The sequence below is a fragment of the Camellia sinensis genome, chromosome 6 (assembly GCF_055761805.1).
Source record: "Camellia sinensis isolate YWXY chromosome 6, ASM5576180v1, whole genome shotgun sequence".
NCBI classification, from domain to species: Eukaryota; Viridiplantae; Streptophyta; class Magnoliopsida; order Ericales; family Theaceae; genus Camellia; species Camellia sinensis.
This window is the reverse complement of record NC_138966.1, coordinates 138,066,417-138,079,052: the sequence shown is the minus strand read 5'-3', so window position 1 is coordinate 138,079,052 and position 12,636 is coordinate 138,066,417. Positions and strand designations below refer to the sequence as shown.

The 12,636-nt window shown below is 35.5% G+C and overlaps 1 protein-coding gene across 1 annotated transcript; it reads right to left on the bottom strand.

Annotated features, from left to right (window-relative positions):
* Positions 1–2,702: 2,702 nt before the first annotated feature.
* LOC114314318 (guanosine nucleotide diphosphate dissociation inhibitor 2) lies at positions 2,703–11,382 on the bottom strand. The gene is made up of 13 exons (XM_082872646.1): positions 11,041–11,382; positions 8,235–8,297; positions 8,058–8,141; positions 7,860–7,967; positions 7,542–7,714; positions 5,496–5,607; positions 5,303–5,383; positions 5,157–5,219; positions 4,936–5,037; positions 4,487–4,611; positions 3,604–3,814; positions 3,447–3,521; positions 2,703–3,015 (listed from the first exon to the last, which is right to left on the bottom strand). The coding sequence occupies exons 1-13, from the start codon at positions 11,125–11,127 to the stop codon at positions 2,965–2,967; spliced, it is 1,335 nt and encodes a 444-aa protein (XP_082728772.1). The 5' UTR covers positions 11,128–11,382; the 3' UTR covers positions 2,703–2,964.
* Between the last annotated feature and the right edge of the window lie 1,254 nt (positions 11,383–12,636).

Here is a 12,636-nt window from a genome sequence, read left to right as displayed (position 1 = left end):
ACCCACTACCTGCCATCGTCACTCACCCACCCACCACCACCACCCGCCACCACCCACCACCACCTACCATCCGCCACCCATCTGGCACCACCACCCACCACCTGGCACTACCACCACCACCACCACCACTCACTCGCTACCACCCACCACCCGCCGCTGTCACCCATCTACCCACCACCACCACCACCACCCACCACCACCAGCTACTCACCACCCACCGTCACTACTTTCCACCACCTTCTTCCGCCGCCACTTGCCATTTCTCACTATTTTTTATATTTTTAAATTTTTTAAAATATTTTGTCAATTACCAAACACGTTTGTAGTTTATGTTTTTCTAAAAATAAATAAAAAATAAAAAAAACCAGTTTATAAAATTTTTGTAAATATAAACTGAAAACGTAAACGTTACCAAACACACTAAGAGTTGGTTTGGTAAATATTATTTTAGTAAATTTGTTTTTATATAAGTGAACCAACCAATTTTTATACTTGGCCGGTTTGATTCGAGGCAATGTCAATTGGTTTCTGAATAAATACTTATTTCTTTCTCCTACATAATTTTATTTTATCAATTTAAGAAATTTCTAAATTTTGGAACATAAAAATTCAACCGTGCTGGGGACCCCCAGTGGGGGGTGACCCCAGCACCCCCACTCCACATGGGGCTCTGTGATTGGTAGATAGAAAAAAAAAAAAAAAAAATTCCAGCCAATAACAAAACACTGGGGGTCACTGGGGGTTTGAAAAACTGAGGGTGCAAATCATTTTTGATAAAAATTCTCCTAAAAGTTTTAACAATATTGAAATTAGGAATGGACAATGATTGGGTCAACTAGGATATTGGGTCAGAAAGAACATAGATCGGTAGAAATACGTGGTGGAAGTGACAAGAATGGATGAAGAAAGGGTAACCAAAGGGAATTTGGATCATCGGCCGCCCTACCCGGCAGCCCTACCCGGCAGCCCCCCAAAACGACGTCGTTTTGGGGGTTTTTTTTTTTTTTTTTTTTTTTTTCTTTCTTCTTCTTCGTTCTTGATCCAAAACCAGAGGGGAAAACCAGAGGGGAGGGGAGGGGAGGGGAGAAGAGGGAGGAGGGAGGGGGAGGTCCGATCGTCGCCATCGTAGCTCGTCGCCTCACGCCGGCCGTCGCAGCATAGCTCGTCGCCCCACCCCGGCCGTCGCAGCACCGCAGCACCGCCGTCTCCTCCGCCTCCGCCTCCTCCTCCTCCTCCTCCTCCTCCTCCTCCCCCACTGGTTATGGCCCCCTCCAGTCCGGCCCACCGGCGGCTCTTCTTCCCCTCCCCCTCTCTCTCCTTCCCCTCCCCTCCCCTCCCCTCCCCTCTGGTTCTGTCGAGCTCGACGAGGAAGAAGAAAAAAAATCAAAACACCCCCAAAACGACGTCGTTTTGGGGGGCTGCCGAAACGGCTGCCGAAAACGGCAGCCGAGGATCCTTGCTCAACCAAAGGGTGCAACAACAGAAAAAGTGATAAATGAAGGGGTTAGGATTTTTTTAGAAAAAATAAAAATAAAACATATGAGTAGGTTGTCATTATATTAAAAAATTCTATGCTTTTATTTATTTATGTTGATTCTTCCACTATTTCTATTTTCATAAAATACTCACTTTTGTAAAAACTTGTCCCACCTTCTAGTTTGTAAGTTATTCTCCCATTTTGTTTGTATTATTAGATAATTATGTTGATGGGGCGAGTTTGGACCATAATAAAATAGTCGTTTTTTAAAAGAACTTTTTGTTTTAGTGAATTTTTTTTTTAAAATATACATTTTTTACTTTTTAAGTACGAACGATGTAAAATGTTAAAAAAAATAATACTAAAATTTTATAAAATTCACAAAAAACAAATAAAATTTTACAGATAATTTTTATTTTATTTTTTATCTTTAATGATTTTTATTTATTTATTATTTTTTTGATCCGTCTAATAGAGTATAACATAAAAAAATAAAATTATTAGAATTTTTTTTAAAAAAAAAGACTAAAAAAGAAAATAAAAAGATACTAATAATCTCAACTCCAAGCACACCATTAATGTCAACAATGTATTGAAATTTCTCTCAATAGTTAAGTGAACGCACAAAAAATAAACAGCCTTTATTATTTGAATATTTATCCAATTCTTAGCACAACTTCGAAGCTTAACTGGAATGAAATTTTGAAGACTAGAGAGAGATAGTGCAAACGAAAAGAATTTATAAAGAATTCTGCCATGCATTAAAAATAAAATAAAATTATATCTGTAAATCGGTGAGAACTAATCAAGTCATGCATGAGAAACCACCACAAATAAGGCAAACACACATTCCGTATCCTTTTTGTGAGGGTGTAAAATCAACTACACTATTTAATTTTAAGCTTCGTTCATGTTCAATTCCTCAAAATTTTAAAATTTCAATTAAAACTATTTCAAGATGTAAACAAATCAATAATTTCAAAGACGCAACCAAACATAAGAAAATGTATTTATCCCAAATTGGTTTTGAATTTTATCCAAAAAAACTATATATAAAAAATATTTTCCTCAAAACAAGCAAGGTGTAATCTTGAATTTGTTTATTCCATGCTGCTTGCTATATAGTGACTCACTCAGGCAAACCAACAAACATGTATTGTAGCCAAACAAACAGCATATGCCGATAAAGATTGCTGTTCTCACAATATACCAACAAACACGAAACTAAAATATCAATTATGTATGGATATATTATCTATATAATAATGAAACAGAAATCCAAATTAAATTCGATCCAACTTTCATTAAACAGGTTCCAGCAAAACAAAAAAAATAAAAACACAACCGAAAACGAAAACATTTGACATCTCAAGGAATTCATTCAATAACAACAAAGCACAGCTACAGCATGGTACGAGACCTTGAGATTCTCTAACTGTCCCATCAGCATGAGTGCTAGACAGCAACAACTAAAAAAAAAAGGTTTCTCATTCTTCTGCAGCACTAGCTGCGCTTAGATCCACGCTAAGGTCAACAGCCTGCAAAAACATAACGATGTTAGTTACTAATACTAAAATTTTTTAGGCTCCATTTTTGACGAGGGAATTTCAAATGAAGAGACTTGAGATTGAATTTTTTAAAAATATAAGGATGATTAGCTATTGAAGACAAATCATAACTCAATAAAATAATATTTGCATACTGACAATATCAAAAGTAAACATGAATGTCATAACAGTGAACGATGCCTTTCTTCTAACCCTTTCCCCATTATAGAAAGGGTGTAATCAGGACTTGCCAACTTATTAAGTGTTAGAAATCAAAATACAATAATAGCATCACAACTGAGATTGCTAAAACATAAATGACATCAGAAAATCTTGCATACGACAAAACACTTGAACCAAGGGTGACAAATCTGTATGAACAAGAGCAAGAAACTAATTGCAATGGCAGAAATTATTCATACCTTTCCAGTAATCATGGCATACATATTGAGCACATCTGTCACAGTCGACTCAAAGTGAGTTGTGGCATCATAACTCTGTTGAACAAAGTGAGATAATTAAGCAAAATTACCAGAGGTTATGCTAATGGGTTCATGAATGGCATTTAGGAAAACCTACCATAGATATAAAACAATTGTCCAGAGAAGGCTCATTGACTGGTTCGTATCTGTCATAAGTATCAAAGAACAATTCATCCACAGGTCCCAGAAGATCAATTCCTGCCTTTAGTTCAATTTCAGGGTGATCAGTCTCTGCCTCGGACGACACAAATGCAATGTATTTGCCCTTTGGTGCAACATTGTGAGTATAAGAACAACAGAAAAGATACCTGCACAACCTCAGAGGAATCAGGTAAGGCAGTTCTAATTAGATGAGATATAAAACCTCAAATGTTGGCATTCGCACATTTGCAATACTGAGTTAAAATCAATTGAATTTAAAGTAATATTGATTGGAGACTTCCAAAACATTTTAAATAGTATTCATGACAATGTGCAGCCTTCCTGTCCAAGTTAAAGGAATTCACCAATTACAAGAAAATGAAATTGGCGGTCAATATCTCTTCATGGATGTGTACTATAACATTCCACTATTACATAGAATGAATGAAATCATTCTTCAGTGCCATAAACGAGATATTGAACTCATTTGAACACAGCACATAAACTGTTTCGATTTCCATAGAAGACCCAAAAACTACATTAATCAATTGATACAATTACCCAACAGAATTTTATAAACTCAATGGCCACTTTCTAACTATTTAGCATGTAAGCTGGTCCTTTATTTGATTTTCAGTTCCCTTCCCTCATTTAAATTTAAAACCACAGAGTAAGAATCTGGTTAGTTCTCTTGCTAAATTTCTGATTAGACTCTACCAAGAGAATCATACTCAACCTAAATCTTAAATGAACAGCATGAACAATATAACATAGTTCAAGAAAACTGGAAGCAGAAATTTCAAATCTAATTCATTTATGAAAGGTGGGGGAGAACTCACATATCTGATTTACGACCCAACTGCTTCTGTGGCAGAATAACCTGCACTGAGTGAGAATCGTTTGTGTTTGGGATTGGGTGGCTCATAATGGCAATTGCCCTTGCAACCTTGCCAACTTTTCTAGCCTGTCACACACCATGCTTCACAATCAAATTTCTTTTTTATTAAAATGACATAGAAATAATAGGTCAGATAATGTTGACATCAGATACTTTACTTTTTCTGATCCAAAAGCCTTGTATGAGTATAAATAAGTTGGCTTATTAATACATTATGCACATCCACATATTTCTAATTAAACAGAAAAAGAAAAAAACCTTATAAATAAAATATTCAGGTGTAGTTACAATCTCTTGCATGAGCCAAAGCAACCTATAGGCATCAACTAGGATAATGTCAACCAGCAGCTGGAAAGCTGGAATAAACTCAACAGGCTATATGCTAGTTACCTTGTTGGGTAAGTAGGAAGGATCACATACAACTTTCTTGCACCTAGCTGTTTCACCTTCTGATGTAACACCTACGACCTTGCCTTCTTCATCAAACTCTACCTGTCATTTGAGCACAATCAAACTTATTGGTGTGCCTCAATGTAAATAAGATAGCACCCAAAGAGAGAGAGAGAATAGAAAAACAATCTTCAAAACTGAGAAACAAGACAAAAAGGTACCTTACACTCAGGTTTATTCAACATATACGTCCCACCATAAACAGCACTCAGCCGAGCAAATGCCTGAATGAGCACATCACCAACACAAGATTCAGTATTATACCACGAGTAAATGAACAGAGAAGAAGATAACAAATGTTACAAACCTGAGGGAGCTCTCCCAGTCCGTACAATGGGTAAATGTATGGTGACCCTCCTTGAAAACGTGCAAGAGACTCAGCATAAAGCTGTCACACCATATGAAGCAAATAATTAAAACAAATGCCCAAGAAGACCTTGAAGTTTAACTATACAAACCAACAGAAAGATTGTAAACTATGTATCCCACTTATCTTTCACCTTCATTCTTTTCACAGTATCCAAAGCAGGCTCATCTAAGTAGTGGTCATCTCTGTGAAGTGCAAGCGCATGACCGATAAAATCCACAGTATTGTCATCAAGACCATATTTCCTGTCAAAAAGTTAACAGAACTGTAAGCAGAATGATGGTATTGAGAGGATGCCAAGTGGGTATCACAAATGAAATGTAAGCAAAAGGAATTGGAATTCCTGAAGTTTGTTAGGATAAGTAATACACACACAAGCAATTGAGATAAATTATTCTCTTCCTCAAATTGACAAAGGATGGAACAATAACCAAGGGAAACAACATTATTACAGTATCTTCCAAATAATTAGCCGTGTAGAATTTGTTATTATCACTTGATAAAACAACATGGTAGTAGCAGGTTGTATGACTGACAAACATGACCATAATTTGAATTGGAATATCACTTAAGAAACAATAATAAGTGTGGTAGCATACATAGATTTCAAGTTTTAATGACATGCACCATGAGCATTAAAAGTTTGAACACCATTGCTCAATTTGAGGAAAAGTGCACACACAAAGTCAGTATATATACATATGTTTATTTGCAGTGCAGGAAGGAAAGTGGGAATTCAGTGAAAACATCTAAAATGTTTTGAAAACAAACTTCAAACATGTATCACCTGAACATTGAGTTTGGAAAGCTCTTTGGGACATTTTGGAAATGCTCAGGAAACAAACACTATGCACACTTTCAAGGAGACAGCATCTTTTTTATGATTATGAAGCCTTCTATCAACAATGATTTGTGAGTTTTCTTTCAAAACTCTTTAATAGTTCCCTAAACATTACATTGCAGTTTGCCATGGCTTTTCTAATGGTTTATATTCATTTCATAGAAAAAACCTATCGTTCTTATGTAGGTTCCAGCCCAATTCCAAATCAATGTCATTTACATTTATATCCTTTCTTCAGACTGCAACTGTTGTTTCCTTTTTCCCTTGTTATTTCCAATTTTGCCTCCAATTCTCGTAAGTAAGCACCAAACATCATTGAATCACTTTTGAATCAAGAACCTCTTGTTTTTCAAGTTCAAGAACTAGGAAACCATATGCTAGTTTTAAACCTAGCTCCTCTACTAAAATTAACCTAACTTGAGTAAACAAAATTTAATGATGACAGTGAACACTTCACCCATAGTATTGTAAAGGAATTTGAAGATGTGTAATAATGGCATGACCATTAAGTTCATTGAATAGAACTTTTTTTTTTTTTTACCATAAGGTGTTACAAATCAATGTGTCATTCAGATGTCAAATAATGTATCATATATGCTCCTTCAGAAGTACAAGTAGGGCTGGACATTGGCCTGACAAATCATGAAGCCTGCCCATCATTTATAGGGTTGGGATTGCATGTAGTCCCGGGCTTAAGAACTTTTTTAGGTTCAGCTGTAAATGGGGGACAGGCTTGGAAAGAGTGTTTAAAGCCTGGCCTGCACTGAAATTATATCTACAATATATTTATGTTGTACTTATGTTTTAACTTTATTTTTAGAAAAGGGAAATTTTTATTAAAAGGTTTGTAAAGAAGCTAGTTAGAAGATTTGAACTATTGACCTTTATTTTATAGAGAAACACCTAAGCCATTTTAATTACCAATCATTAAAAGCCTTTCCGTAATATGGATGGGCATTGGCTGTTGAGTTTTTCTTTTGAGTACGCTTAGGACTATAAGGTCAAGCCCAACGTAGGGTCAGACCGGGCTTGACCCACAACACTTTTCATTATTATGTAGTGCCAGCCCGGTTGTACCAAGCTTGTAAAATCTTCTACATCAAAAAGTTTCAGGCCATGTTCTACTTTTCAACTTTTGAAACTACACCACTAAAAAACACTGACCAGAAAACATTCTCATTAATCCAAAAATGAGAAGTGAAAATCAACAAGATAATACTGAGAACATCTTTCAGGTTGAAATTTCTCAACAAATATATGAGACACACACACACACACACACACAAAAAAAAAAAAGAGAGAGAGAGAGGGAGAGAGAGAAGAAGAAGAAGAGCATACGCAATAAGCTCTCTAGTTGTCACCCTAGTTAGATCCATGCCCTCGTGTGTTTTGGGATCACTTTCAATATAATCTTGGACATAAATGAAGAACTTGCGAGCACGACGCTTTTCAAAAATACCCATGAGAGGAGATTTGAGGGCCTCCATGTCAGTTGCCGGCACCTTGTGAACCTATAGCACAAGGCTTATTATGAGTTAGGTGAATTAAGAATATCAAGGTTGGGAGCTTAACTGATAAGAACTTCTTGTACTCATGTGTCTATGCTAGTGTGAATGAAAAAGAGAGAGCTTCCAACATATAACAAAGTTATCATACCTTTCCTTTATTGTAGACAAAGCTACCATCAACGGCTTTGAAGGACAAATATTTGGTAACATCTGTGTGAATGAGGACTCGTACAAGAGTACCATTTGCCATCATAAACTGAGAAAACAAATATCACTCAGAATATCTTGAAAGTGGAGAACTTTAAGAAAATACAAAAATGGTTAATAGAGTTGAGAAGATAGAAACCTTTGGGATCATATCCACATTATAATCCCTACTCGAGCCCAAATTGGCTGGAGGCTTATCACTTCCCCTAAACCTCGTCCATAACTGTACATTAATAATTTGGTCAACACAATTAGATGAATATAGCAAGTTGCAATTGGGGTTAAACATCTTTCAAAAGACTTTAACTACATAAACCTGAATAAGATTGAGTGAAGTTGACTCTCCTCCATAGTAGTCATTTCTATCCATGTGCAAAACCTGGTACATGAGACATAGAATGTCAATGATCGAATAACAATTAACATGAAAATCTTTAAGTGACATTTTAAATAAACCTTGTTTATTCTGAAAAAACAAAGCAACATTACATCTAGCATTAGCAACATAACATCTATCATAAATAATATCTAGCCTGAGCAACAATAAATAATCTTAATACTGTCCAGCTATGTTACATGGACTTATGTATGAGTGTTAGGTGAGTATGTGTCTAGGCATCAGATTCTTCAAATTCCTATGTCCAAGGACACTGAGACACAGCTAGATGTTCATATTTCGTAATATTCTCTTTTATTTTATAGGGTAAAATGGTGTTTACAAAGTAACAAAGAGCATTGTATGCATAAACGGTGACCACAACCTATTCTCATACAATTATTATCTCAGTTAAATAGTACAATGCCAAAAACCTTGTATTTATAATTTAAAAATAGAAAACTAGTCCAATTATTATTTTTTGGAAACATAATAAAAATATCCTAATATTTATTTAAATCCAAAATACTAATAATAAATCTACCAATCAAATTTGTGGGTCCAAAAAACACGCTATCAATTCTCCTACGCTGAAAAGAACCTGACTTTGGTGAGTTAGGACCACATCTAAGAATCCCATTTGAAGGAGAGACACGCTGAATCAACAAGGAATTTCTCTTCAATTTAAAGACTCTCGAATCAGCGGCACAAGTAAAAGTATATTTCGTTGAGCCATCAATAAAAGAAGGGCAAATTTCACTTTACCCCCTAAGAACTTTGCAAGTGCAATTAACTAATGTTAATAGTGTGTTTTAATCCACAAACTAAAAGGGGCCTAGTGCAAAGCAGTCCTACTTCCTCCTCCCCCACTAGCCAACCCTAATTTCAAATTAATCTGACCCATAACAAACCCACCACATATACAAATATATAAACAGAAAAAGAGAAAGCCAGTAAAGAATTTATTGAAGTGCACAGTCAACGTAATGTGCACATTACATTACCCCTTTCTTTTCTTTTACATAATTTTTCTCTTTCCGGCCATCCTGTATCACTTGGTAGGACAACCAATATGAATGCTTTCTTCCTTAGTTGAAAAGTCATTGCCCCAATCAAGTTGTTAATTTAATAGACACACTTACACACAACAGCTAAGAGAAACAATAATAAATAACAATTAAGAAGAAAAAAATCTTGCCTAACAAAGAGAAGACAACTACTGTCACTAACCATGCCTTAAATATATTAGTCCAACCCTAAATAATATGTGGCCACCAAAATGAAAACTAAGTCCTAAAAATGCCCTCAAGTTCAAACCTCCAACCTTAGGGTTAATACGTCAAGACTTAACCACTGAACCAGTGAACAAAAAATGAATCAAACCAATCTCCAAATTAACTACAAACTCATTCTTAAACCTAACAGTTTATTTATGCTTGTTTACTCGCATCAAAATTAACCGTTCATAAGCACCCTAATTAATTTCATGGTTTCCAAACACCTATATGCTTATCAAGATATTGAAATGTGTTTTGCATGCACAGATGCAAACCATGTTATATTATATCATCCTTTTTGAGCACCATGTGCATCCTCATGGCCCATAGGGACTAGCAAGTTTTTCCGTTGACATCATCACATGCTCATGTAGTCATTTGGATGAAGTTCATGAGTGACAAAGGAAGTTCATGTGTGCCAATTTCCTACAACCAAAGAAAGATTTACAAGCACGGGATATCTAAATGCTTCATGTTTGTATAGATGAAGCCAGATGTTTATCGTTGTCATTTTCATTTTTTTACATTTGACACCTTTGCCAGCAATTTGGTTCACTAAAAAGGTTTACAATTACAACCCAAAAACAAAACAAAACCAAACAAAACAAAACAAAAGAAGAATTACATTTCGATCTTCCTGTGCAGATAACAATTAGTTAGATTAGAATAAGTATTTATCTCTTTCATTGTTCAAAATATTTTTTCTATCAATCTTCACATAGATTTTACGATAAATCTGCATGCAACTAAATTTGGGTTGCATTTGGATTATGGATTTGAGTAGGAATTTAGAAAGAAAAAGGAAAAGGCGAGGGAGTCCAGGATCCAAACATAGCCTTAGTAAACCAATTTTGCCTGGAAATCAAACAGGAAGGCCTGCAAACAATACTAGAACTGCAAATTCCCTACCCAGCAGCAAATAATACAACAATTATTCCCAAAAAAAAAAACAAATTGAAGGCACTCCTTTGCAACCTGAAACTCCACCCATGAACACACATAGGATTCAAAAACAGACATGCCTTCAGATTTCCAGGAAAAGGAAAATTGCAGAATTAAAGGCCAATTTCAAGAAATCTCAGCAACTGAAAACAGCTTTATCATGGATCATAAATAAATAAATAAACTTTGGAGTAACCATCTTTTAAGAACCAGATTTCAATAAATCTCAGCTATATCAGCAACTAAAATGTCAAATTTTCTATCCACCACCTTTTATTTTATTAAATTTTTGTTTTTTCTTTTTCTATTCATTTGTTTGTGTGAATCCGCGGGATCCCAAATAAATAGTCATCGAGATCGTTTCCGATCTCAAAATAACAACCACCTAAGACCCAATTCAGCTCACAAAGAACTAACAGATTTGATCAATACACATCAAAAACTAAAAATTAACAAATACCCATATGAACACAATTATTTTCCTGGAAAATGAGTAAGAACACAAGGAGAAGAAGAATGGGGAAGACCTTAAGGCCATCGACGGAGAGAAGACCGCTGAGGATGCATTCTTTGAGACCGGTCCCAAGCACAATCACATCGTACTCTTCATCCATGCTTGGATCGGCGACTGAGAAAGACTCAAAGATCTAGCGATTTTAGTGTAACAGATCAAATGATCGAGGCAGCAATGGATTGGAATCGGGAAAGCAAGGGTTTTGTGGAATTAGGTATAAATGTATATATAGAAGAAGATAGATAAAATAAATATATTGAAAATTAAATATAATATTTATTTACTGATATAGCAGGTGGTGATGGCATCTCCAACATTTTCAAATTGGAAGATGTTTGGTGGCTTGAATTTTTGTAATTTGAATGTGTTAAAATGGTATCTTTTTATGTTTAAAATGATATCGTTTTAAATGTTTCGAGTTATGATTTTTCGAGCTACCTAGTATTGTTGTTTCAAATTATTCAAAAAAAATATCTCTAATATTTTTCGTTTTTTTTTTTTTACTTAAAAAGAAACTTATATGTTTATCCAAAAAAAAAATTAAAAATTTTATAACTTTACCATTATTGAAATTTTTACTCAAATTTATATTTAAATTTAAGTTTATTTATTAAAATATTTCATGTTAAATAAAGCTTTTATTCTTATGATCTAAATACAACCTCAATAAAATGAGTGTATGCAAATTCGGATTATATTCTCTTGAATCCAAAATATTATAAGCTAAATGTGGCAATCTTTTTAATGCAACTTATGAAAGCTATTTATAAATATATTTTTTAAAATATATTTATGAGTGTTTAGTACAATTTATATTTATTGTTTATGAAATAGAAATAACATAATAAAATTAAAAAATGAAGCTTTTTTGATAAATTCATTTTCTAAGAGTTTTATTCCATCCAACTCATATTCTTTTTGACTATTCCATTAGGTCCAATTTGAGATAAGAAGACCAAAATACCCTTTTCATCTACTTATGTTCCATTTAGTTCACATTATTTTCTTATGTTTCAATAAGTCCTATGGGTGACATAATTATCAAAATACCCTTATTGTGAATGTTCACACTGTCAATATAAATGTTTATATCGTCAATGTGTAGAGGCCCGGCTCATGTCGATCCTCGTGGGTGTCCGGAAAAATTCGACTCGGGCCGGGCCGGCCCACAAGCCAAAAAAATAGGCCCGACCCGGCCCGTTGATATATATGAATATTCACATTGACAAGTTAACATTCACATTGATAGGAGTGTAAAATTGGCTTGCGACCCGTGGGCGGCCCGAAACCAGCCCGTCGCCCGGAGCGGGCCCGGGCCGGCCCGTTCACAATATGAATATTCACATTGACATATTAACATTAACATTAACATTAACATTGATAAGAGTGTAAAATTGGCCCATAACCCGTGGACAGCACGAAGCCCGGGCCCGGGCCCGGGCCTTGGTCTGGGCGGGCCCGGCCCAGGCCGTTGACAATGTGAATATTCACATTGACATGTTAACATTCACATTGATAGGAGTGTAAAATTAGCTCGCGGCCTGTGACCGGCCTGAAACCCGCCTGCGGCTCGTGGGTTGCCCTGGGCGGGCCTGGCCCGACCCGTTGA

Coding starts and splice junctions, on each gene's coding strand:
- LOC114314318 (XM_082872646.1), bottom strand. CDS start 11,127: ATGGATGAAGAGTACGATGTGATTGTGCTTGGGACCGGTCTCAAAGAA. Junction 8,298..11,040: donor TCTCCGTCGATGGCCTTAAG/GTCTTCCCCATT, acceptor CTCATGTACCAG/GTTTTGCACATGGATAGAAA. Junction 7,968..8,057: donor ATGTGGATATGATCCCAAAG/GTTTCTATCTTC, acceptor TTGTTTTCTCAG/TTTATGATGGCAAATGGTAC.